This window comes from Dipodomys ordii, unplaced genomic scaffold, assembly GCF_000151885.1.
Source record: "Dipodomys ordii isolate 6190 unplaced genomic scaffold, Dord_2.0 Scaffold128, whole genome shotgun sequence".
In the NCBI taxonomy this organism is placed as follows: domain Eukaryota; kingdom Metazoa; phylum Chordata; class Mammalia; order Rodentia; family Heteromyidae; genus Dipodomys; species Dipodomys ordii.
The window spans coordinates 591546-614854 of NW_012267344.1; the positions used below are offsets into that span (position 1 = coordinate 591546).

At 45.4% G+C, this 23309-nt stretch overlaps 1 protein-coding gene across 2 annotated transcripts; it reads left to right on the forward strand.

The window, feature by feature from the left end:
* The first annotated feature begins 25 nt into the window (after positions 1-25).
* Positions 26-13774, forward strand: Tcaim (T cell activation inhibitor, mitochondrial). Of its 2 annotated transcripts, none has more exons than XM_013030269.1 (11): positions 26-107; positions 2665-2735; positions 4471-4606; positions 5674-5827; positions 6415-6667; positions 7879-8001; positions 9143-9240; positions 9591-9682; positions 10865-11097; positions 11619-11750; positions 13024-13774. In XM_013030269.1, the coding sequence occupies exons 2-11, from the start codon at positions 2710-2712 to the stop codon at positions 13262-13264; spliced, it is 1488 nt and encodes a 495-aa protein (XP_012885723.1). In that variant the 5' UTR covers positions 26-107; positions 2665-2709; the 3' UTR covers positions 13265-13774. The 2 variants fall into 2 exon arrangements, with proteins under 2 accessions (XP_012885723.1, XP_012885724.1); XM_013030270.1 differs by lacking the exon at positions 26-107 and adding an exon at positions 652-678.
* The last annotated feature ends 9535 nt before the right edge of the window (positions 13775-23309 follow it).

Consider the following 23309-nt stretch of genomic DNA (forward strand, 5'->3'; position numbering starts at 1 on the left):
ACGCCGCACACACTTGTCTGCTCTCTCGGCCGAAGGTCGCGCCGAAGTGGGGCGGGGAGGGGACAAAGCTGAGAGATCTATTTTGGGGGGGTCCGCGCTTCTGTGAGGTGAGGCGAGGGTGTGTTGGGCATGCTGTGGTCGTCCCCCCCCCAAACCTGGCTGGAGGGAGCGGGGGAGGGAAGGGAAGCGGCCTTCCTTTTTCCTTCTGGAAAAGTCTGGGAGGTGAAACAGGTCAAACTGACCCCCCCTTCCCGCCCCCCCAGACTTTGGCGTCCGGCCTGAACTGTAAAGCGTGGGAGGGAGAGGTGGGGGGGGGCTCCCACCAGAGCCTTGGGGCCCAGTTTGAGGGGTGTATCCCCCCCCACTTCACCCTAACCCCACCCTCCTCACCCAACCTTCAGAGCCAGCTTGGCCTCTTGAATTGGCTTGAGTTTGGGAGACACCAGGCCAGGGCTTTGGGAGTCTCCCACGCACCTGTCCGAGCTGGCCTTGAACCCTTTATAGAGTAGCACCATTTCTTTCTAGGGTTGTATTGTTTCTGACTGTTACTGTTTTTTCCCCTCCCCAAAGCTTTTTGACCTGTGACCTCAAGTTGTCAGGACTTGAAACCCCAGCAAGTGATATACCAAAAAAAAAAAAAAAACACAAAAAACAAAAAAAGGAAGCAACAAAAGTGGTGTGAGTTTCTTGAATACGATTTCTGCTTTTGATACTTTTGCTTGCCTAGTTTTTTTTTGGGGGGGGATGTTTTGGGGGAGGTTTTCTTTGGTTTGGTCCCCCTCCCCACTTAACCCACCACCCCTAACAAATATCCCTCCTAAGTAATTGCAGGGCGGGGAAGGTGACTTAGTGATAGAGAGCTTGTCTAGCACGCATGAAGACCCAGATTCGATTTCTCAGGACCACACAGACAGAAAAGGCCAGAAGTGGTACTGTGGCTCAAGTGGTAGAGTGCTAGCCTTGAGCAAAAGCAGCTCAGGGACAGTGCCCAGGCCCTGAGTTCAAGCCCCAGGACTGGCCAAAAAAAAAAAGCAATCCTGTCATTCCAAGTACTGTGAGAAGCTGAGATCTGAGAATCAAGTTGCTGGGACAGGAAAGTCCAGGAGATTCTTATCTCCAATTAGCCAGCAAAAAGCTGAAAGTGGAGCTGTGGTTCAAGTGGTAGATTGCCAACCTTGAGCAAAAAGGCTGACAGCGTCCAAATCCTAAGTGTGAACCCCAGTTACCTCCCCTGACACACACACAAACAGCTGCTCTGATTGGAACACATTCTTTTTTAGCCGTGTAAGATAATTACTAAGTGAAAGTTACATGTTAAAGGAAAGTAATCTGAGATTCTGTTTGTTTCCAATAAGCTACTTTCAAATAAAATTGTGCCAAAAGGCCAAAGCTCAATCTTGGGACTTCTACTTGTCAAGAACTATTTCTGGATTTGTCAGAAGTATTAAGCAAAGGAAAACATTTTTTCTTACACTCTTCTACCATTTAAATTTATCACTAATTTAGATATATTCCCACCCCCCATTTTTCTTTGAGACAGTGCAGATTTAATTTTTGTGTGTGGGGGTGCCAGTCCTGGGGCTTGAACTGAAGGCCTGTCCTTGAGCTTTTTCACTCAAGCCTAACACTCTACCACTTTCAGTCATTGGAGATAAGAGTCTCACAGACTTTCCTGCCCAGACTGGCTTTGAACCACCATCCTCAGATCTCAGTCTCCTGAGTAGCTAGGATTACAGATGTGAGTACTGGCACCTGGCTTTAGCCTTCTTTTATTGTTTCTTGTTTGTTTGTTGTTGTTGTTGTTTTTGTCAGCTAGTGCTCTACCACTTTGAGCCATATTCCACTTCTGGCTTTTGGGTGCTTAATGGGAGATAAGAATCTCACAGACTTTGCTGTATGGGCTGGCCTTGAACAAGAATCCTCAGATCTCAGCCTCCTGAGTAGTTAGAATTGCAGACCAGAGCTACTGGTTCTTGGCTTTAGCCTTCTTTTTAATTCAAGAAAGTCTGTGCTGTCTTTTTCACAATCTATGTTCTGTAACTGAAACTGGTAAGAAGAACAAGGAATGTGGCACAGACAGGAGCTACCAGTACCCAGCCTGGATCTTTTGTAGCTCCATAGAAACTTAAAAATCTGTTGGAGCCAGGTGCTCCGTAGCTCTTTTCTATAATCTTAGCCATTCAGGACGCAGATATCTGAGGATCATGGTTTGAAGCCAGCTCAGATAGGAAAGTCTGCAAGAACACTTATAATCCAATTAACAAGCAAAAAGTCAGAAGTAGAGCTGTGGCTCAAGTGGCAGAGCACTAGCCTTGAGCAAAAAAAGCTAAGGGACAGCGCCTAGGTTCTAAGTTCAAACTCTACCACCAGCACACAAAAAATAATAGTACCACACCCAAAAAATAATCCATTTGTTGATATCCACCAAGTGACCATGAAATATTAAGATTGTATGGAAGAAAAGAAGTGACATCTTGACAATATTGAGTCTTCATATCTATGAATAAGGGAATGTCTATTTGGTTCTTTGATCTCTTCTGTCAGACCTCTGTAGTTTTCCACATATATTTTGCTCATGTTTTTATCACATTCCTAAATAATTCACTCCAGGAGGGGGTGTAATGTAGAGTACTGCTTAATTGTGGTATCTGCTTAATTTTATAGGCAATTGATGGATGCCTGGAAGTTGATACACACATATATTCAGCGATGTTTTGCCTGAGGCCTCTGACAAGGTAAGCTATGATACAATCCATATGGAGTACGGGGGGTTTCAACTATACATTGAGTCAGTTATCGTTTAAATTCTACAGCTGTTTTACATTATAGCAGAAGGCAGGAATTTAGAAAAAAGAAGAGAAAATTCATAGGAGCAACCAGGTCTTCTAAGAGTCCATTCAAAGCAGGGATAGGGATAGGGCTGGGAACGTGACTTAGTGGTAGAGTGCTGGGCTAGTATGCATAAAGCCCTCCCTGGGTTCGATTCCTAAGTACCACATAAACAGAAAAAGCTGGAAGTGGTGCTGTGACTCAAGTGGTAGAGTGTTAGCCTTGAGCAAAAGCAGCTCAGGGACAGTACCCAGGCCCTGAATTCAAGGCCTAGGAGCTGGAAAAAATAATGATGTCACCAGGTTCATACCTTTAATCTCAGCTATTCAAGGAAGCTGAAATCTGAGGATTGCAGTTTGAAGCCAGCTCAGGCAGGAAAATCCATGCACCTCTACTCTCCTATGAACCTCCAGAAAACTAGAAGTGGAGTTGTGGCTCAAAGTGGTAGAGCACTAGATTTGTTGGGAGGGAAATAAAGCTTAGGGACAGCACGTAGGCCCTGAATTCAAGCCACAGGACTGGTGTATACACACACACACAAACACATACACACACACACCACAAAATCTGCATTTTTGTTTCATTGGGGGAGATAAGTATAATTTTAATAGTATTTCATAGGTGTTGGACCAAAATTTAAAAAGGAGAATGTCAAGTACTAACTAGAACATTGTCATGCTAATAATGAAGGAATCAACTATAATTCTCCAGCTCTTCTTATATATTATGATTATCAAGATACTTTCCACTACAGCCAGGCATGGGTGGTACACACTGTAATCCAAGCACTCAGGGGACGGAGGCAGGAGAATTGAAGGCCAGCCTGGATTGCATAAACAAGACACCCAAGACACCATTTCAAAACAAAATTTTTTTTCACTACTGGATATAGAGGAAAGCAAAACAGACTTTTTTTTTTTTTTTCTCGTCAGCAGTAGGGATTGAACTCAGAACCTGGGCACTGTCTCTGAGCTCTTTTCACTCAAGGCTAGTACTCTGCCACTTTGAGCTACAGCTCCACTTCTGATTTTCTGAAGGTTTATGGGAGATAAAGAGTCTCATGGACTTTCCTGCCTGGGCTGGCTTTGAACCATGATCCTCAGATACTACCCTCGTGAGTAGCTAGAATTACAAGTGTGAGCCACCAGCGCCCAACAAAAATAGACTTTTCTTGTCCCAAAGAATATGGTCATCATTTGTAGTGAAACAAGTTAGTAATACAAAGAGGACCATGAGGGGAAATTTTGTTTTCTAGTATTGCTGAGATTGCATCAGGGTAATTAATAACCACTGCTAGATTTCAAAAACTCCCAATATTTGTGGGTGTGTGTGCTTTTGGGGCTTGAACTCAGGGCCTAGGCACTGACCCTTAACCTTTTCGCTCAAGGCTAGCACTCTATCACTTGAGCCACAGCTCCACTTGAGTTTTCTGGTGGTTCTTTGGAGGTAAGAGTCTCTCAGACTTTGCTGCCCAGGCTGGCGTTGAACTGTGATCCTCAGAGGTCAGCCTCCTGAGTAGCTAGAATGACAGGCATGAGCCACAGACACCCTATGCATAGTACTTTTAACTTGAATGTCATTTCCTACGTGAGGGATGTGTAGCTATGCTGAGAGAATAACCAAACCACGTGTTTTTGACAGGTTCTCGGTAGAAAGGATACTTCCACACTGGTTTCATTACTCAAGAGCTTTATCTGGAGCTGAAGCAATCAATGCCCTGAGACCTTTCTATTTTGCAGTCCATCCAGATTTCTTTGGAAAACACCCCAGAGAAAGGGTAAAACATTTTTTAAAAAATTTTTTAATTAAAAAAACGAACCTTGTTGTCTACGTTTCTGTTCCTGTTCCAAAGGGCTGGGATGTGCCCCATGTGATGAGTGCTTACCTAGTAAATCTAGAAAGTACTAACTTGAAAACTAGTAAGATTTCAAATTAATAACTAGCACAGGCCAGCACTCATGGTTCACACCTGTAGCCTTAAATTCTCAGGAGGCTGAGAGCTAAGGATCACAGTTGGAAGGAAGCCAGCTGAAGCCAGAAAGTCAGGGAGACTCTTATCTCCAATAAACTATTCAGAAAAAGCTGGGAATGGTGCTGTGGCTCAAGTGGTAGAACACTAACCTTGAGCAAAAAGAAGCTCAGGGACGGTGCCCAAGCCCTGAGTTCAAGCCCCAGGACTGGCCAAAAAGAAAGAAAAAGAAAAATGCTAAAGGGTGAACAAATGCAGTGGAACTCAATAGACTATGAAAAATGCACTATAAGTTTGTGGGTGGAGACAGGAGGGAAAAACTGGAAGAGAGCAAGAGAGGGAAAAGGGTAACATTGTCCAAAAAGAAATATACTCATTATCTGACTTACATAACTACACCCACTCTGTACAACAGCCTTATAACAACAGTTTTTTTCTCCAGTCCTGGGGCTTGAACTCAGGGCCTGGGCACTGTCCCTGAGCTTCTTTGGCTCAATGCTAGCGCTCTACCACTTGAGCCACAGCGCCACTTCCAGCTTTTTCTGTGTATGTGGTGCTGAGGAATCGAACCCAGGGCTTCATGCATGCTAGGCAAGCAAATAAAACTTTTGTGTGTGTGTGCTGCGTCCCTGAGCATTTTTTGCTCAAGGCTAGCACTCTCCCCACTGAGTCTCAGGTTATTTCCAGCTTAATTGGTGCTTAATAGGAGATAAAAGTCTCCCAGACTTTTCTGCCCCTGCTGACTATGAACCATGATCCTCAGATCTCAGTATTCTGAGTAGCTAGGATTACAGGTGTGCACCACAGCGCCTGGCTTGCCAAATATAATTTCTGTATTTTGTGCTTAAACACCCTATTATATGTATTTTTTCCAGGAAGTCAATGAAAATTCTCTGAAGAGATTAAGTGTCTACTTAGAAAACCTCCAGAAACCAGGCTTCAAGTCTTTGAAACCAACTCAGCTTACCTTTTATGTAAGAGAAACAGACCAGAACCCATCTGATAGCCCGGAAGCCTTCAGTACTTCCGGTACATTTTTCAGTTTCCACTGTGTGTCTCTTGCCAGCCCTGTGTGCAATGAATTCCTTACAGAATGATTTTGGAGGGCTGGGAAGGTGGCGTAGTGGTAGAGTACTTGCCTAGCATGCAGGAAGCCATGGGTATAATTCCTCAGTACCAAATAAAACAGAAAAAGCTGGAAGCAGTGCTGTGGCTTAAGTGATAGAGTCCTAGCCTTGAGCCAAAGAAGCTCAGGGACAGCGCCCAGGCCCTGAGTTCAAGTCCCACACGGGCTTGAACTCAGTGTTGGGGGCGGGAATAGAGTGTTAGCTTTGAGCATAAAAGCTGAGGGACAGCCGGGCGCTGGTGGCTCACGCCTGTAATCCTAGCTACTCAGGAGGCTGAGATCTGAGGGGTATGGTTCAAAGCCAGCCTGGGCAGAAAAGTCCATGAGACTCTTATTGCCAATTAATCACAGAAAAAGCCAGCCTTGAACACAAAAGGCCTAGAGTTCAAGCGTCAGGACCGGCAATCAAAAAGAAAGAAAATTCTTGGTAAAGCAAAGCAAATAACCATCTGTATTAATTGTTTGCCCGGGGCGGGGAATTCTATTGTAGGGTTTCGAGCCGTCCAGTTTACCTTGCATACCAGAGATCTGCTAAGCACCGTATTGTATATTCTCAACTCCTGCAATTTATCTGCCAAACATATCCAAAGCTCGAACACTAATGTATACTCGCAGCCTATCAGAGAAGGCAAAAGGACTCCCAGCAGGCCCATCAAATGGGACAAGTCATATTACTCCTTCACTGGATTCAAGGACCCGGATGAAGACCTCTATCAAGTCTCCAGAATGGAAACAACCCTCACGTATGTACACAGCGTCATTTAACTACACTGCTGTTGGTAGTTTATGTTAAAAACCAAAGCTTAATTTGCAGGAAAAGTCACCCTAGTTAATTTTATCACTCCAGTAACCATTATGGAGAGGGGGGAAAAAAAACTGTTTCATTTAAAGTTGCTAGAATCAGGCAGGTGCTGGTGGCTCACACCTGTCATCCTAGCTACTCAGGAGGCTGAGACCTGAAAATCATGGTTCACATCCAGCCCTGTGAGACTCTTGTGTCCAGAGAACCACCTGAAAACTGGAACTGGAGCTGTGGCTCAAAGTAGTACAGCACTAGCCTTGAACACAAGAGCCCAGGCCCTGAGTTCAAGCTCTACAACCAACTAAAAAAATGTCCAAAGTTTGAGAACTCATCGTAACTTTAGAGCTGCTAGCTGCTATAAGAGAACATGTGAACCAGGCTCCAGTGGCTCACGCCTGTCATCCTACCTACTAAGGAGGCTGAGATCTGAGGATCGCGTTTCAAAGCCAGTCCGGGCAGGAAAGGCTGTGAAACTCTTACCTCTAATAAACCACCAGAAAACCAGAAGTGGCGCTGTGGCTCAAGTGGTAGAGCGCTAGTCTTGAGCTGAAGAGCTGAGGGACAGCCCTCAGGCCCAGAGTTCAAGCCCCATGACCAACACCACCACCAACAAAAAAAATGTGTGTGTGCATGCGCATGTGTGCATGTACACACACACACACCAATGCTGGAGCTGGAGCTGCATGCTTGCCCTAGGCTTTTCCTTTCAAGGCTGGTCTCTACCACTTGGACCACAGCTCCAGTTCCAGCTTGTTTACTGGTTAATTGGAGAGAAGAGTCTCACAGACTTTCTTGTCCAGACTATCTTTGGGGTTTTTGGGGTTTTTTTTTGTCAGTTGTGGGCCTGAACTCTGGGCCTGGGCACTGTCCCTCAGCTCTTCAGCTCAAGGTTAGCGCTCTACCACTTGAGCCACAGCGCCACTTCCAGCTTTTTCTGCTTATGTGGTGCTGAGGAATCAAACCCAGGGCCTCATGCATGCTAGGCAAGCACTCTACCACTGAGCCACCTTCCCAGCCCTCCAGGCTGTCTTTGAACCATGATCCTCAGATCTCAGCCCCCTGAGATCTGGGATTCATGGAGGTCTTCTAACAGGAGAAGTGTTACACCATAGTTACCACTGCAAAGTCTGTATCTCTGTTCTTTCTTTCTAGATCCTGGCTAGATAACAATGGAAAAAGTGCCATTAAGAAGCTGAACAATAGTTTGCCACTCAGGAAAGAACTAGATCGTTTAAAAGACGAACTCTGTCACTTGTTGGAACTGTCAGATATCAGGTAATAAAGAAGAGAACCTAGCCAGGTACAGGTGGCTCACGCCTGTCATCCTAGCTGCTCAGGAGGCTGACATCTAAGGATTGCTGTTCAAAGCCAGGCCAAGCAGAAAAGTTTGTGAGACTCTGATCTCCAATGAACCACCAAAAAAAAAAAAAGGAAGTGGAGCTGTGGCTTAAAGTGGTAGAGCACTAGCCTTGAACAAATGAGTACAGGGACAGTGCCCAGGCCCTGAGTTCAAGCCCCACAACTGAAAAAAAAAGTAAAGAGAACCATATGTATAGATTAAAATACACATAAATTACCTACAACCAAAGCCTAACCTTTTTCCACATATACCTAGCATTTATAGATATATAATTATATTTAATATATTTAATTTATATATGCTTAATATATTTATTAAACTTATATATTAAATCTTTAAACAAATTGTAATATTTAACAAGTTTAATATGTATATGTGTATGAATGTGTGTGTATATTTGTACACACACACACATACACACAAACACACATTCACTAATTATATTACATCCAGATGGGTATTTGAATTTTTTTTTCTTGGCCAGTCCTGGGGCTTGAAACTCAGGGCTTGGGTGCTGTCCCTGAACTTCTTTTTGCTCAAGGCTAGCACTCATCACTTGAGTCAAACGCCACTTCTGGCTTCCTTTGTGTATGTGGTTCTGAGGAATCGAACCCAGGGCTTCAGACATGCAAGGCAAGCACTCTACCACTGAGCCACCTTCCCAGCCCCCAGGTGTTTGAATGTAAAAGGCCACTAGTAGATGGGCTCTGGTGGCTCACACCTGCCATCCTAGCTACTCAGGAGGCTGAGATCTGAGGATCATGGCTCCAAGCCAGCCCAGGCAAGAAACACTATGAGATACTTATCTCCCAAGAAATGGAAGTGGCGCTGAGGCTCAAGTGGTAGAGCACTCGTCTTGAGCTGAAGAGCTGAGGGACAGCGCCCAGGCCCAGAGTTCAAGCTCCATGACTGACCAAAAAAATAAAGCACCCCCTCCCCCAAAAAAGTGGAGTGTGACAGAAAGGCACAGGCTGTCAGGAGTCCAGCAGTGAGGGGGAGAACCGCCATCATCCCATGGGGATACTGCTCCTGACGCACCTATGTTTGTTGGCATAGATGGCAGAGAGGCTGGGGAATCGCCCATCGCTGTAGCCAGCTGCATAGTCTAGGCCGCCTGGCCCAGCAGAACTTGGAAACCCTGCAGAAAGCAAAAGGTAACCGTTTTCCACGCTCTTCAAAATGTCATTTAGACCAAGACACCGGTACCTGACCACCCCCGCCAGCCTAGCTGCTCAGGAGGCTGAGATCTGAGGATCGCAGTTGGAGGCCAGCATGAGACTCTCAATCTCCAGTGAACCACCAAAAATGCTGAAAGGAGACCGGTGGCACCCCAGTGGTAGAATGCTAGCCTGGAATGACAAGCCAAAGAGAAATGCCAGACTCTTTTTAAGCTTAAGCCCCAGTATCTGCATCAAAAAAATAAATAAACACAAACCAGAGGCAGAAAACTGACCTTTTGGCTTCTCTGCCAGCCATAACAAAAGGCTTTGTGTTCTGCCTCCAGGCTGCACCCTGGTATTTACAGACCGCTCAGGCATGAGCGCAGTGGGTCACGTGATGCTAGGAACCATGGACGTCCATCATCATTGGACCAAAGTAAGAAAAATCAGATGGCTTCCCTCTCACACTACTCTGTTTTGCCTCTGTGCTAACCAAGGTTTACATCCTAGCCCCCAGCACTTTGCCACTCAGATTCTTACTACCATGTAACCTGCTGGGTTGCGGGGGCTGACACCTGTCACCCTCGCTACTCATGCAGCTGAGATCTGAGGATCGCAGTTCAAACCCAGGCAGCAAAGTCCATGAGACTCTGAGCTCCAATAAACTACCCCCCAGAAAAGCTGGAAATAAGGGCTCTGGCTCAAGCAGGTAGAGTACTAGCCTAGAACAAAAGAAACTCAGGGACAGCACCCAGGCCCTGAGTTCAGCCATCAAGACCAGCACACACACAAAAAAGTTCTATAATGAATTCAATAGAAATATAAAAAGCTGGGCTGGGAAGGTGGCTCAGTGGTAGAGTGCTGGCCTCAAATGCATGAGGCTCTGGGTTCGATTCTTCAGCACCACATAAACAGAAAAAGCTGGAAGTGGCGCTGTGGTTCAAGTGGTAGAGCGCTAGCCTTGAGCTGAAGAGCTGATGAACAGCACCCAGGCCCAGAGTTCAAGCCCCATGACTGACCAAAAAAAAAAAAAAATATATATATATATATATATATATGCATATATATATATATACACATATATACATAAAAAGCCTACAAATTGTTTATAATCTACTTTGTGACGTTTTGTGAAAACTAAGGCCACTCCCTACTTTTCTATCTTCTTATTACATTACATATCATATATAAGCCAGACACCTGTGGCTCACACCTATCATCCTAGCTACTCTAGACGGAGACTCAGATGTTAAGATTGCAGTTTGAAGCCAGCCAAGAATCTGAGAAGAGACTCTTATCTCTAATTAATCACTAAAAAAAGCTCCACTTACGGAGAATGCTAGTGGTAGGGTACTAGCTTTAAGCAGAAAAAAAGCTCAAGGACAGTGCCCAGACCCTGAGTTCAAGCCTAGGACTGGCCAAAAAAAAAAAAAATCTAGATGCACAGTGGTATGTTTTGAATATTCATATTACAAACATCATATTAAATGTTTCTCCTATGTTTTCTCCTTCAGTTTTCTTCAGTTCTCTTTAGGAAAACCTAAAGTTGCATTCGTTTAGTAACATAAAACTAAATATGTCTCTCTCTTTTTTTTTTTTTTTGGTCTTAATACTGTAGCTCTTTGAAAGATTACCAAGTTACTTTGACCTTCAAAGAAAGCTAATGATTTTAGAAGACCAAATAAGCTCTCTTCTAGGCGGTATTCAAGTCATTTATATTGAAGAATTCCAGCCAGTATTAACCCTGGAAGAATATTATTCTCTCCTCGATGTGTTTTACAATAGACTGTTGAAAACTAGAATCTCTTTCCATCCACAAAGTCTCCGTGGCTTAGAAATGATTCTTAACAGGTAAATATTTAAAACAGGACCATGTCATTTCCCCCTCTAATGGAGTTCATTGAATTGTGTCATATCCAGCACGGAGATCTTACAATTTTTTTTAAATTAATGTGTGTGTCTGTGTGTGTGCGTGCGCGCATGTGCACGTGCATACTAGTCCTGGGGCTTTTGCTGTTGTTTCTTTGGGGGGGTTGTTGTTTTTGTTGTTGCTGTTGTTGTTGCTGTTTTTGCTCAAGGCTAGTGCTGTACCACTTGAGCCCACAGCTCCACTTCCAGCTTTTTGCTGGTTCCTAGGAGATAAGAGTCTCCTGGACTTTCGTGCCCAGGCTGACTTCTAACCTTGGTCCTCAGATCTCAGCCCCCTGAGTGGTGGTGATTCCAAGCATGAGCCACTGGCTCATGTTTTTAAAATTGGATGTTCTGGGGGATTTCTCTTGCTACTCCAAGAATATCAAAGCATTTTTTTGTGGCAGTAAGAGGGAGAAAAGTCAGTGATTTTTTTTTTCACCCTAATGTATGTTTCCTTTAAGTGACAGATACGCTCCAAGCTTGCACAAACTCGGGCATTTTAATATCCCAGTGCTCTGCGATCTAGTGAGTCTGCAGTGGTTTATTTGCACCAGGGCCCACCAGGCGAGAGAGAACATGAGGAAAAAGGAAGAGTAAGTACTCATGCCCTCTGCGAAGCCACAGCATTCGCGCTAACTTTGAAAGGATCAGGAATTTAGAACACATAAATATGAGACTGTAAGCCAGGTGTCGGTGGCTTATCCCTGTCAGTCTATACTCAGGAAGCTGAGATGTGAGGATCTTGGTGGTTCAAAGCCAGCCTGGCAGGAAAGTCCAGGAGACTCTTATCTCCAGTGAACTACCAGAAAACTGGAAGTGGCGCTGTGGCTCAAGTGGTAGAGCGCTAACCTTGAGCTGAAGAGCTGAGGGACAGCGCCCAGGCCCAGAGTTCTAGCCCCACGATTGACAAAAAAAAAAGAAATATATATATATATATATAAGATAGATGGATAGATAGAATCCCAGCTACTCAAGAGGCTGAGATCTGACAATCTTTGTTGGAGGTCAGTCTGGGCAGGAAAGACCATGAGATCTCTTACCTCCAATAAACCTTCAAAAAGCAGAAAGGGAGCTGTGGCTCAAATGGTAGAATGGCCTTTAGTTTAAAAAAAAAAAAAAAAGTTCAAGAACAGCACCTAGGCCACACACATACATTCTCTCTCTCTCTCTCTCTCTCTCTCTCACGAAAGACTGGTAACTGCTGACTTTATGGCTGTCATCCTAGCTACTTGGGAGGGTGACATCTTGGTTCACAGCCAGCCCAGGCAGGAAAGTCCATGAGACTCTTATCTCCAATAAACCACCAGAAAACTGGTAGTGGGACTGTGGCTCAAGTGGTAGAGCACCCACCTTGAGTGAGAGTGCTCAGGGACAGTGCCCAGGCCCCTGAGTTCAAGCCCCAATCAGTACCAGCACAAAAAAATAAATAAAAACGATGTTTTGAAACTTGCAACTTCTACTGTCTTCAGTCATTTCTAGCTACAATGTCAAACAGAAGCAAAGCTTTTGAACTAATGCATTTTCTTTTTCCTCTGCTAGTCCTGGGGTTTGAACTCAGGGCCTGGCCACTGACTGACCTTGAGCTCTTCTGTTCAAGGCTAGCATACCAGCCACTTGAGCCACAGTTCCACTTTTGGCTTTCTTGATAGTTTATTGGAGAAAATAGTCTCGGGGACTTTCCTTCCTGGGCTGGCTTTGAACCATAATCCTCAGATCTCAGCCTCCTGAGTAGCTAGAATGACAGGCGTGAGCCACCAATGCCCAGCAGATAAGACTGTTGACATTCTATGTTCAATTATGTAGTTGTAGCTCATGGCAATATTTCCTTTTGTTTTCCTTTTTTTTTTCCCCCCCCCCATGCCATAGGTTAAAAGTCCTTGAACACGAATTGATTCAGGCCTCCACCAAGAAATTTTCCCTGGAGAAGTTATACAAGGAACCCAGCATTTCTAGTATACAAATGGTGGAGTGTTGTAAGAGACTACTAGAACAATCTCTGCCGTATCTGCAGGGAATGCATCTTTGCATCTCACACTTCTATTCTGTCATGCAGGATGGAGACCTGTGTATTCCTTGGAACTGGAAAAATGGAGAAGCTACCAAGTAACAGAGCCATTACTTTATTTCTTTTTAAGGGATAGGAAAAAAAAACTCATCAACTTATTTCAATCCACAATTTGATAGGATGTGGTTAACCTGTTACAAGAACACGGTTTCTAATTGCTGTCTTGAAAGTAGACATTTTCTTACAAACGAATTGCTGTGGAGAAACTTGTTTTACAAAGCTTTTGATCAGCCACGTGCTCGTGGCTCCTGCCTGTCATCCTAGCTACTCAGGAAGCTGAGAGTTGACTTAATCAGGGTTCGAAGCTAGCCCGTGCAGGAAGTTGGTGAGACTCTTTGTGGCTCAAGTGCTAGCCTTGAACAAAAACAAAACAAAAAAACAGAACATGAAGACTTGAGTTCAAGTCCCTATACCAGTATTAAAGAAAAAAAAAAGCTTTTATCTTCCAGTTTTATGATGTTCATTGGCCAGATGTGTACAAAGCTGTTACAGTCAAGGACATATTTTTTTGTTACAGTGAAAGAGTCATATATATATATATATTTTTTTTTTTTTTCCAGTTGTGGGGCTTGAACTCGGCCTAGGCACTGTCCTAGAGCCTCTTTGTGCTTAAGGCTAGCGCCCTACCACTTGAGCCATAGCTCCATTTCCAGTTTTTGAATGGTTCATTGGAGATAAAAGTCTCATGGGGACTCTTCTGCTCAGGCTGGCTTCAAAAAGCGATCCTCAGAGCTCAGCCTCCTGAGCAGCTAGGATGATAATGTGGGAGCCACTGGCACCCAGTTTGAAGTCCTATTTTTATAGGAGTGAGTGTTGGGTCCCGGACTGGATAAGTTTGTGTCTAAATCTCTCATTTCCAATACAGCTCTGAGGGACTTGAGTGCGGAGCACAGTTCAGCAAGCGTCCTTGTGAGTATATTTCATGTGCACACACACACACACACACACACACACACTTGTACACACACACACATGCACATGTTTTGTAGCTGGCGATGGGCAGTTCATTCCTCCCAGATAGATGATTGACAGGCAGCAAACATTCAATAACCAAATTTTGCCTAAGAGAAAGCAAGTGATGAAATGGCTGAATTGACTTATGACGTCTTAAACAGTCTGATGATGTGACCAGAGAACTTAATGCCATAAAACACTGTCTGCTGGAGCTGGGATTGTAGCTAAGTGGCAGAACCCAGGCTTAGTTAGCAGGGGCAAGGTCCTAGATCCGTCCTTAGTACTGCAATAATCAATAAGCAAGGGAAGGGAATGTGTTTGAATCTCTTAGGTAGGTTTTGTTTTGATGGAAAGGAACTGGGTGTGGGTGGCTCACGCCTGTCATCCTAGCTCCTCAGGAGGCTGACATCTGAGGATTGTGGTTCAAAGGCCAGCCTGGGCAGAAAAGTCCATGAGACTCTTATCTCTAATGAACCACCAAAAAGCCAAAACTGGGGCTGTGGCTCGAGTAATAGAGCACCACCCAACTTGAAGAGGACAAAAAAAAAATCTAAGGGACAGCAAGCAGGCTCTGAGTGTAAGCCCCAATGCCAACACTAAAAATAATTAATCAATCAATTAATTGATTAACAGTTTATCCTCAAATAAGTTACATTGTTCCCATCAGGGCTAGAGACCAGCTCTCCAGGTCTTGTGTCTGTCTCTGCAAATCCCCCTCTTGATTCCTTAACCAGACCCAAAATCTCTGCTTGTTTCTCAAGAGGACAAGATGAGTCCTGGCTTTGAGACACTGACAAAATTTTTTTGGGGGAAGAGGGGTGACTAGGAGGGCCCCCCCTATAGAATATATCATACTGATCCAAAATGTAAAATCAGTTCTTGGCGTGTATTTTGAATGTATGAAAAATATCATCTGTTGCTTTAAAAGTTCTAATTCAAATGTGTGTTCCAAAGACGCATTACTTTGTAATTCTTATACTTGGTGTGTATTTAACTTGTGGCAAACCACTAATTTAATATACTTAAAATTCTCTTTTCTAATATAACACCTATTGTTGCCTGTGAAGATTTTTCAGAGCTACATGATGAGCAGGAAAAATTCCTCAAAGAATATACGGGGAAATTTACTAGAAAATTAAGTTTGGATCGTGCCATTTCTAAAATGATCTAATAGAACCTTGACTTTTGAATTGGTTTTGAATTGGATTTCTGTCTCAATCGCTACATAATAAATAATAACCTACATTAACCAGAAAACTGTTTTCCTTTGTTATCTCGTTATTAATACTTTCACAACTACTACAGAATAATAAGAAATTATAAGAAATCAGTGCAAGCTGGGTGGTAGTGGTTCGCATCTTAATTCTAGCTAAGGAAGTTGAGATCTGAGGGTCAAAGCCAGCCTGAGCAGGAAAGTCTATGAGACTCTTATCTGCAATTAAATCATAGAAAAAGCCAGAAGTGGCTCTGTGGCTCAACTAGCTTGAGCAAAAGCAGCTCAGGGACAGTGCCCAAGCCCAAAGTTCAAGCCTCAGGAGCCACAAAAAGAAATAAATTGAGCTGAGCGCCAATGGCTCACGCCTGTAATCCTAACTACTCTGAGGATCAGGGTTCAAAGCCAGACCAGACAGGAAAGTCCGTGAGACTCTTCTCTCCAATAAATTACTAGAAAACCGGAAGTGGTGCTGAGGCTTAATCGGTAGAGTGCTCCCCTTGAGATGAAGAGCGCAGGGACAGTGCCGGAGCCTAGAGTTCCAGCCCCACAGCTGACTAAATAAATAATAAATAAATAGGTGCCAATCACAGTAACTCATGCCTGTAATCGTAGCTACTTGGGAGGCTAAAATCAGGAGGATCATGGTTCAAAGCCAACCTGGGCTGGCTATTTCTGTCCCTAGAACTAGGCCTGTGGGAGAAAGAGGAACCAGGTCCTGATCCAAAGTCAGCTCACCTTTAAATCCTTAGGAATCTTAAAGTCTCAGTCAGGTGTGTGGACCAGGAAAGAATACCATTTCTGTTGGTTTTAATTCATTTCACCTAAAGGAAATGAATACACGCAAGGGGAAAAAAGCAAACTGATACTCAGGCCTGTGACGTGAAGTTCACAGAGTGGTCTTTTGGCTTGGACAGTAGTGGAGTGGGACCTGCACACATCTGGTGCTCTCCTAGTGTGAACAGACTGAGTGTCTGGTGTCTGCCCAGCATCCTTTGACTTGTGGCCACAGCATTCCAATTTCTGCCTCCGTTGTCATGGCAACATTCCCTCTTCTATTCTCCTGTGGATCTGAGGGAGATTTAGAACTCTGTAGGCAAATGGGAGAAGACAGTGGGGGGGGGGAGCAGAGATGTCAGTCCTTCCTGGGGACCCTGGGGAAAGCAGAGATGACTCGTGAAGTCATGTACCTCCCTCCCCCACCCCCACTCCACCCTCTCCTCTTTGGGGAAAGTCATGATCATGGCTCTGATTAGAGCCAAGAACTCGAGCTGACCAGCAGACCCTGGACTGATTCCCAAACAACTCTTAACGAAGTATCCTAAGGGTAAAACAAAACAGGTGCTAGTGGCTCACGCCTATAATCCCCACTACTCAGGAGGCTAAAAGCTGAGGATCATGGTTCAAAGCCAGACCAGGCAGGAAAGTCCCTGAGACTCTTTATCTCCCATGAACCACCAGAAAACCAAAAAAGTACAGCTGTGGCTCAAAGGGATAGAGCACTAGTCTCGAGCAAGAAAGCTCGGGGATAGTGCCCAGGCCCTGAGTTCAAACCCCACGACCATCATCAACAGCAAAAAGATGTCTCAAAATCTAAGCAACATTTAATTAGGGTTGAAAGCATCCAGTGCCCAAATGTCTACCTGGATCCATGATGGATAAGAAGAATGCAAAACGGCTGTGGGAGGATAGAGACAAGGAGGATGCAGAAGAAAACCGGATTCTTGGGAGGATGTTACTTTTCAGCTTTTAGGGGAAGGACCTTCTGGAAGGAGGGTTGGAAGGACCTGAGGAAGATGATGGTGTGCCGCTGGCACAGTGCCCCCTGCTGGCGAGGGGGTGCCAGACATGGCTGAGAATGGAGGAGATCGCCTTACTACATTTTTGGCCTTGCGTGGTGGCGGAGCTGGTGTGGACAGAGGGAAGTTTCTGGAACCCAGGTCCTTCAGTGGTGTCTTGGGAGCGCAGGGTAAGGGCAGTGTGGGTTCAGGGGTGGCAGGGCGGGATGCTGATCGTTCCTGAGGCTTCACAGGTGAGGGACATACAGTATCTGCCTTCCATGGCGGGTAGGTGATTTCTCCAGTGATCTCATTGACCCAGAAGAAGGTGTCAAAAGTTTTCTTCCCCTGTCCAAACTGACTCTTAGACATCTCTTAAAAAAATAAAAGAAAGCAAATGAGACAAGATGGTTGGAGGTCCTAAGAACCCCCAAATCATCCCACCACAAATAGCAGCCTAACTGGAGGACTACCACGTATTTTTTTTTGGTCAGTTGTGGGGCTTGAACTGTGAGCCTGAGCACTGTCTCTGCGCTTCTTTTGCTCAAGGCGAGTGCTCTACCACTTGAGCCACAGCACCACTTCTGGGTTTTCTGGTGGTTCACTGAAGAGAAGAGTCTCACAGACTTTCCTGCCCAGGCTGGCTTTGAACCGTGATCCTCAGATACTAACCTCCTGAGTAGTTAGGAATACAAGCATGAGCCACCGGTGCCCAACTCTTTGCCTTCTTTAGAATGAACCCAGTGATTGTTTGCCCCCTTGAAAAACTTCAAGGTTAGGGGGCTGGGAAGGTGTCTCGATGGTAAAGTGCTTGCCTTGCATGCATGAAGCCCTGGGTTTGATTCCTCAGCACCACATACACAGAAAAGGCTGGAAGTTGTGCTGTGGCTCAAATGGTAGAGTGCTAGCCTTGACCTAAGGAGCTGAGGGACAGCACCCAGGCTCAGAGTTCAAGCCCCATGACCAACAAAGAAAGAAGGAAGGAAGGAAGGAAGGCAGGCAGGCAGGCAGGCAGGCAGGCAGGCAGGCAAGGTGCTGGTGGCTCACACCTATAATCCTAGCTACTCAGGAGGCTGAGATCTGAGGATCGTGGTTCAAAGCCAGTCTGAGCAGGAAAGTCTGTGAGACTCTGATCTCCAATGAACCACCAGGAAATCAGAAGTGGCGCTGTGGCTCAAGTGGTAGAGCGCTCATCTTGAGCTGAAGAGCTCAGGGTCAGCGCCCAGGCCCAGAGTTCAAGCCCCACGATTGACAAAAATAAATAATAATCTAAGGCTCACCTAGTGGAAGGTTCTGGGGCAGAAGAGTCTCAGAAGGGAGAGCTACAGGGAGTGAGAGGAAGAGGCAAGGGCTGGGGGCTCCTAGCAACCTGCTCTTTATTCTGTAAGCATTCCATCCTCGCCCCAGCCTACAGTGCTGGTGGACCAAACACTTCCTCGTGGTCCTGTTTGTCATTCTACAAAAGATTTCCCAAGCTAGGGAGCTGGGAAGGTGGCTTAGCGGAAGAGCGCTTGCCTAGCATGCATGAAGCCCTGGTTCCATTCCTCAGTACCACATACACAGAAAAAGCTGGGAGGTGGTGCTGTGGCTCAAGGGGTAGAGTGCTAGCCTTGAGAACAGAGAGGCTCAGGGACAGTGCCCAGGCCCTGAGTTCAAGGCTCAGGACAGAGAGACAGAGACAGAGAGACAGAGACAGAGAGACAGAGACAGACAGAGAGAGGAGAGACAGACAGAGACAGACAGACAGACAGACAGAGACAGAGTCAGAGATTTCCCAATCTAGAACAGAGCCTAGAGTCAGCCTCTGCCCTCTTATAGTTCCTGATGATCCCATTTCAGGATTCCCAAAAAATACAGCATTGAGTGTGTGTGGTCTTTTTTTACGCTGGTGGTAGGGTTTGAACTCTGGGCCTGGGCGCTGTCCCTCAGCTTTTCAGCTCAAGGCGAGCGCTCTACCACTTGAGCCACAGCACCATTTCTGGTTTTCTGGTGGTTCATTGGAGATGAGAGTCTCACAGACTTTCCTGTCCAGGCTGCCTTCAAACAGTGATCCTCAGGTCTCAGCCTCTTGAGTAGGATGACAGACATGAGCCACTGGCTCACCAGTTTGTGTCTAGTTCTTGTCTGGACAAAGAACTGATGGACAGCAATGCAAAGAAGGAAAAGCATATTCAAAGTGGAAGTTTACTGCCAAGCGGCTGTGTGTGGTTGGTTATTCTTTATTCTCTAGAGGATTTTAATTAATTTTATGTGGTACTGTGAATCCAGGGCCTCATACATGCTGGGCAAGCCCTCTACCACTAAGCCACATTCCCAGCCCCCCAATTTTTTTTTTATGTTTTTATTAACAACCCCTCTTAGGGCTTGGTTGCCCAGCCTGAGTTCTGTCAGTCTATACTACACATGTGCTACACCTATGTCGTTTATAGGAGCTGTTAATTAGATCACTTGTGAGTGAATTCAGGGTAGACTGCTCATGACTTGAGGACTTATTGGAATCAGTTATTTCTCTTTTTTTCTTTCTTGGTGCCAGTCCTGGGGCTTCTTGAACTCAGGACCTAGCTGAGTGTTGTCCCTGAACTTTTGTGCTGGAGACATGTGCTTTACCACTTGAACCACAGCTCCACTTCTGGCTTTTCTGGTGGTTCCTTGGAGAGAAGAGTCTCACGGGCTTTCCTTCCCAGGGTTGACTTCGAACTGTGATCCTCCGATCTTAGCCTCCTGAGTAGCTTACAGGTCTGAGCCACAGGCACCACAATGGGGTGTCGCTAGGCAGGCGAGAGGTGCCATAATCGTCCCAGGTGTTCCCTAAATCACTGAGGATCACCAGCACCTTGCATACCCCATCTCACAGATCCAAGGTCGTCTCCACAAAGACCCTCTCCTAGTCTCTGACCCTATAACCACTGGAATTGCTTCCCTCAGTTGCTACTTGGTGGTATGTCTTTGGGATGGAATCCACGTACTTCCATCACTGATCCCAGGCAGAATGAAGTTATTTTGCCAGTCGTGGGTTTTGAACTCTGGGCCTGGGCGCTGTCCCTCAGCTCTTCAGCTCAAGGCGAGCGCTCTACCACTTGAGCCACAGCGCCACTTCTGGTTTTCTGAGTGGTTCACTGGAGATGAGTCTCATGGACTTTTTTGCCCAGGTTGGCCTTTGAACCGTGATCCTCAGATCTCAGCCTCCTGAGTAGCTAGGATGACAGGCGGGAGCCACCAGTATCTAAAGTTGCAGTTTGATTCTATCAGCTTGCCCAGGCCTGAAACATGATGAGGGGGAGAATCTGAAGCGTAGAATACAATTCCCCTGATCTCAAGGTAGGAGCTATTTGTTCTAGCAGTTTCTGCCTCCCTAGCCATTCTTTTCTTTTTTTGTCAGTCATGGGATCTGAACTCGGCCTGGGCACTGTCCCTCAGCTCTTCAGCTCAAGGCTAGTGCTCTACTTAAGCCACAGCGTCACTTCCAGTTTTTTCTGCCTATGTGGTGCTGAGGAATCGAACCCAGGGCCTCATGCACGCAAGGTAAGCGCTCTACAACTGAGCCACCTTCCCAAGCCATTCTTATGACCAATTGAATAACATCTAAACATTAAGTTTTCTGTTCAAAGTGGTATGGAGACTGGGAAGGTGGCTTAGTGGTAGAGCGCCTGTATGCTAGTATGCATGAAGCCCTCAGTTCGATTCCTCAGTACCACATCAACAGAAAAAGCTGGAAGTGGTACTGTGTGATAGCCTTGAGCAAAAGCAGCTCAGGAACAGTGCCAAGACTCTGATTTCAAGCCCCAGGACTGGCCAAAAAAAAAAAGTGGTATGGTGCTAAACTGTACTTGCTCACGCCTGTCATCCTAGCTACTCAGGAGGCTGAGATCTGAGGACTACAGTTCAAAGCCAGCCCAGGCAGGACTCTGATCACCAATTAAAAAGCCAGTGCTGGCCTTGGTTACAAAAGCCCAGGGACAGCACCCAGGTCTCAAGTTCAAGCTCCAAGCCTGGCACAAAAAAGAAAAATAGAGAGAGATCTCATGGTCACTTTTAGCAATGTCAGGATAATGGCAGAGTTAAGAGGAATAAGGAATCAAGATAGCACAGCCCATGCTTCAGTATTTTTATTTGGATATATTTTAAGCAAACAGTTGAACCCATCATATTACTTTCTTAAAAGCTCAACTTTCTGCTAACACTTCCACTGATTTTTAGAAAGAAAAGAAAAACTTGCTGGCTTTCTGTACCTGGCTACGTATGTCTTCCTGATTTTCTCAGCAACTCGTCCTGAGATGGTGAACATATTGGTCCATCTATCATCAACTTGATTGTGACTATATACTTAAAAAAATTTTTTTTTGGTGCCTATCCTGGGGCTTGAACTTGGGACCTGGGCATTGCCCCTGAGCTGTTTTTTAACTCAAGGGTAGTGCTCTACCACTTGAGCCACAGCTCCCATTTTTAGTTTTTCTGGTAGTTTCATTGGAGCCAAGATTTCTGGATGTTCCCACCCGGGGTTGGCTTTGAACCATAATCCTTTAGATCTCAGCCTCCTGAGTAGCTGGGATGACATGCATAAACTAGCAGCACCTGGCTGTGAATTCACACTCCTATTCTGTTAACATTTGAACCTGCAGCCAAGTAGACAAAACATGAATAACCAACAGTGCGTACTTACGTGCCAAGATGCTATCCTAGGCAGTTTACATGCATGATTTCATGAAGTGTTCCCCCGTATCTTCCCACCACCTGCTGTGTCAATGACCCACAAATCCATGGAAGGGACATGCGCAGTTGCACAATATGCTCCATTTTACATGAACTGATTGTGTGTCCTAGTCCTGAGACTTGAACTCAGAGCTTGGGTACTGTTTTTTGCTAAAGGATAGCAATCTACCACTTGACCTGTACCTCCACGGCCAACTTTTTTGGTGGTTAAAATTAATAGATGAGTCTCACAGGACTTTTCTGCCCAGTCTGGCTATGAACCTTGATCCTAAGATCTTAGCCCCTCCTGAGTAGCTGGGAGCTACTGGCACCCAGCTCATTTGTTTTATTGGGTTTGTTGGGGTTTTTATTGTTGGTCATGGGGCTTGACCTCTGGGCCTGGGTGCTGTCCTTCAGTTCTTCAGTTCAAGGCAAGCACTCTACCACTTGAGCCACAGCACCAATTCTGCTTTTCTGGGTGGTTTATTGGAGATAAGAGTCTCATGGACTTTCCTACCTGGGCTGGCTTTGAACCCTGATCCTCAGATCTCAGCCTCCTGAGTAGCTAGGATGACAGGCATGAGCCACCAGCACCCGGACTTTTTTTTAATTTATTTTTTGACACTAGGTTGTATTCTAGCCCGGGATAGTCACAAATTCACAATATTCCTGATCCCAACCTCCCAAGGGCTGGGATTACAGGCTTAACTCTCTCAGCATTACACTCTCTGAAGGACATATTTAAAAAATTACCATTTATTTGATCTGTTGAGTGCTTAGCTCCTTATCTTCTTTGTCAATACTGAAGTATACATAAAAGGGAACACTGGGGAACTAACCCAAATTTATAAGACACTAAATTGCTTGGCACAGTAGTTGTCTTAACTTCCATTCTAGCCTTTTCCACAAAACATCCACCCTTGAGCATCCAAAAAATGTCTTCTTTTTGCTTTTCTCCTACTTTCTTTTCTGTATGGCTGCAGGGACTCAACAGTCTTTTTTCAGCAAAGGTGAGGTCTGACCACACCCATCAGATGATCAAAAGGCGCTGCCAGATACCCACCCTCTTTCTAGAATGTTCCCAGGCCATGTGGCATTTCTTCAGATCCAACATGAGCTCCTCGAAGATTGGAGAGGTGAACCAGGCAGGAAGAACCCCCGGCCATTTTAGTATCCAAGATGAGACACTGTGGCTAAGAATCACAGTAATCCAGGAACTGGTGGCTCACGCCTGTCATCCTAGCTACTCAGGAAGGCTGAGGTCAGAGGATGGAGGTTTAGCCAGCCTTGGCAGGAAAGTCCATGAGACCCTTATCTCCAATAAACTACTCAGAAAAAGCCAGACAGTGGCAGTAGAGTGTTAGCCTTGAGCAAAAGAGCTCAGGGACAGTGCCCAGGCCCTGTGTTCAAACCCCATGACCAACAAAAAGAAAAGCTCCCATCCTGACAAGGC

Bases quoted from the DNA above. Each gene is read 5' to 3' on its own strand.
- Tcaim (XM_013030269.1), top strand. From the start codon at position 2,710: ATGTTTTGCCTGAGGCCTCTGACAAG. The intron at 2,736-4,470 runs GTAAGCTATGAT...TGTTTTTGACAG, and splicing joins TGCCTGAGGCCTCTGACAAG to GTTCTCGGTAGAAAGGATAC. The intron at 9,241-9,590 runs GTAACCGTTTTC...TTCTGCCTCCAG, and splicing joins AACCCTGCAGAAAGCAAAAG to GCTGCACCCTGGTATTTACA.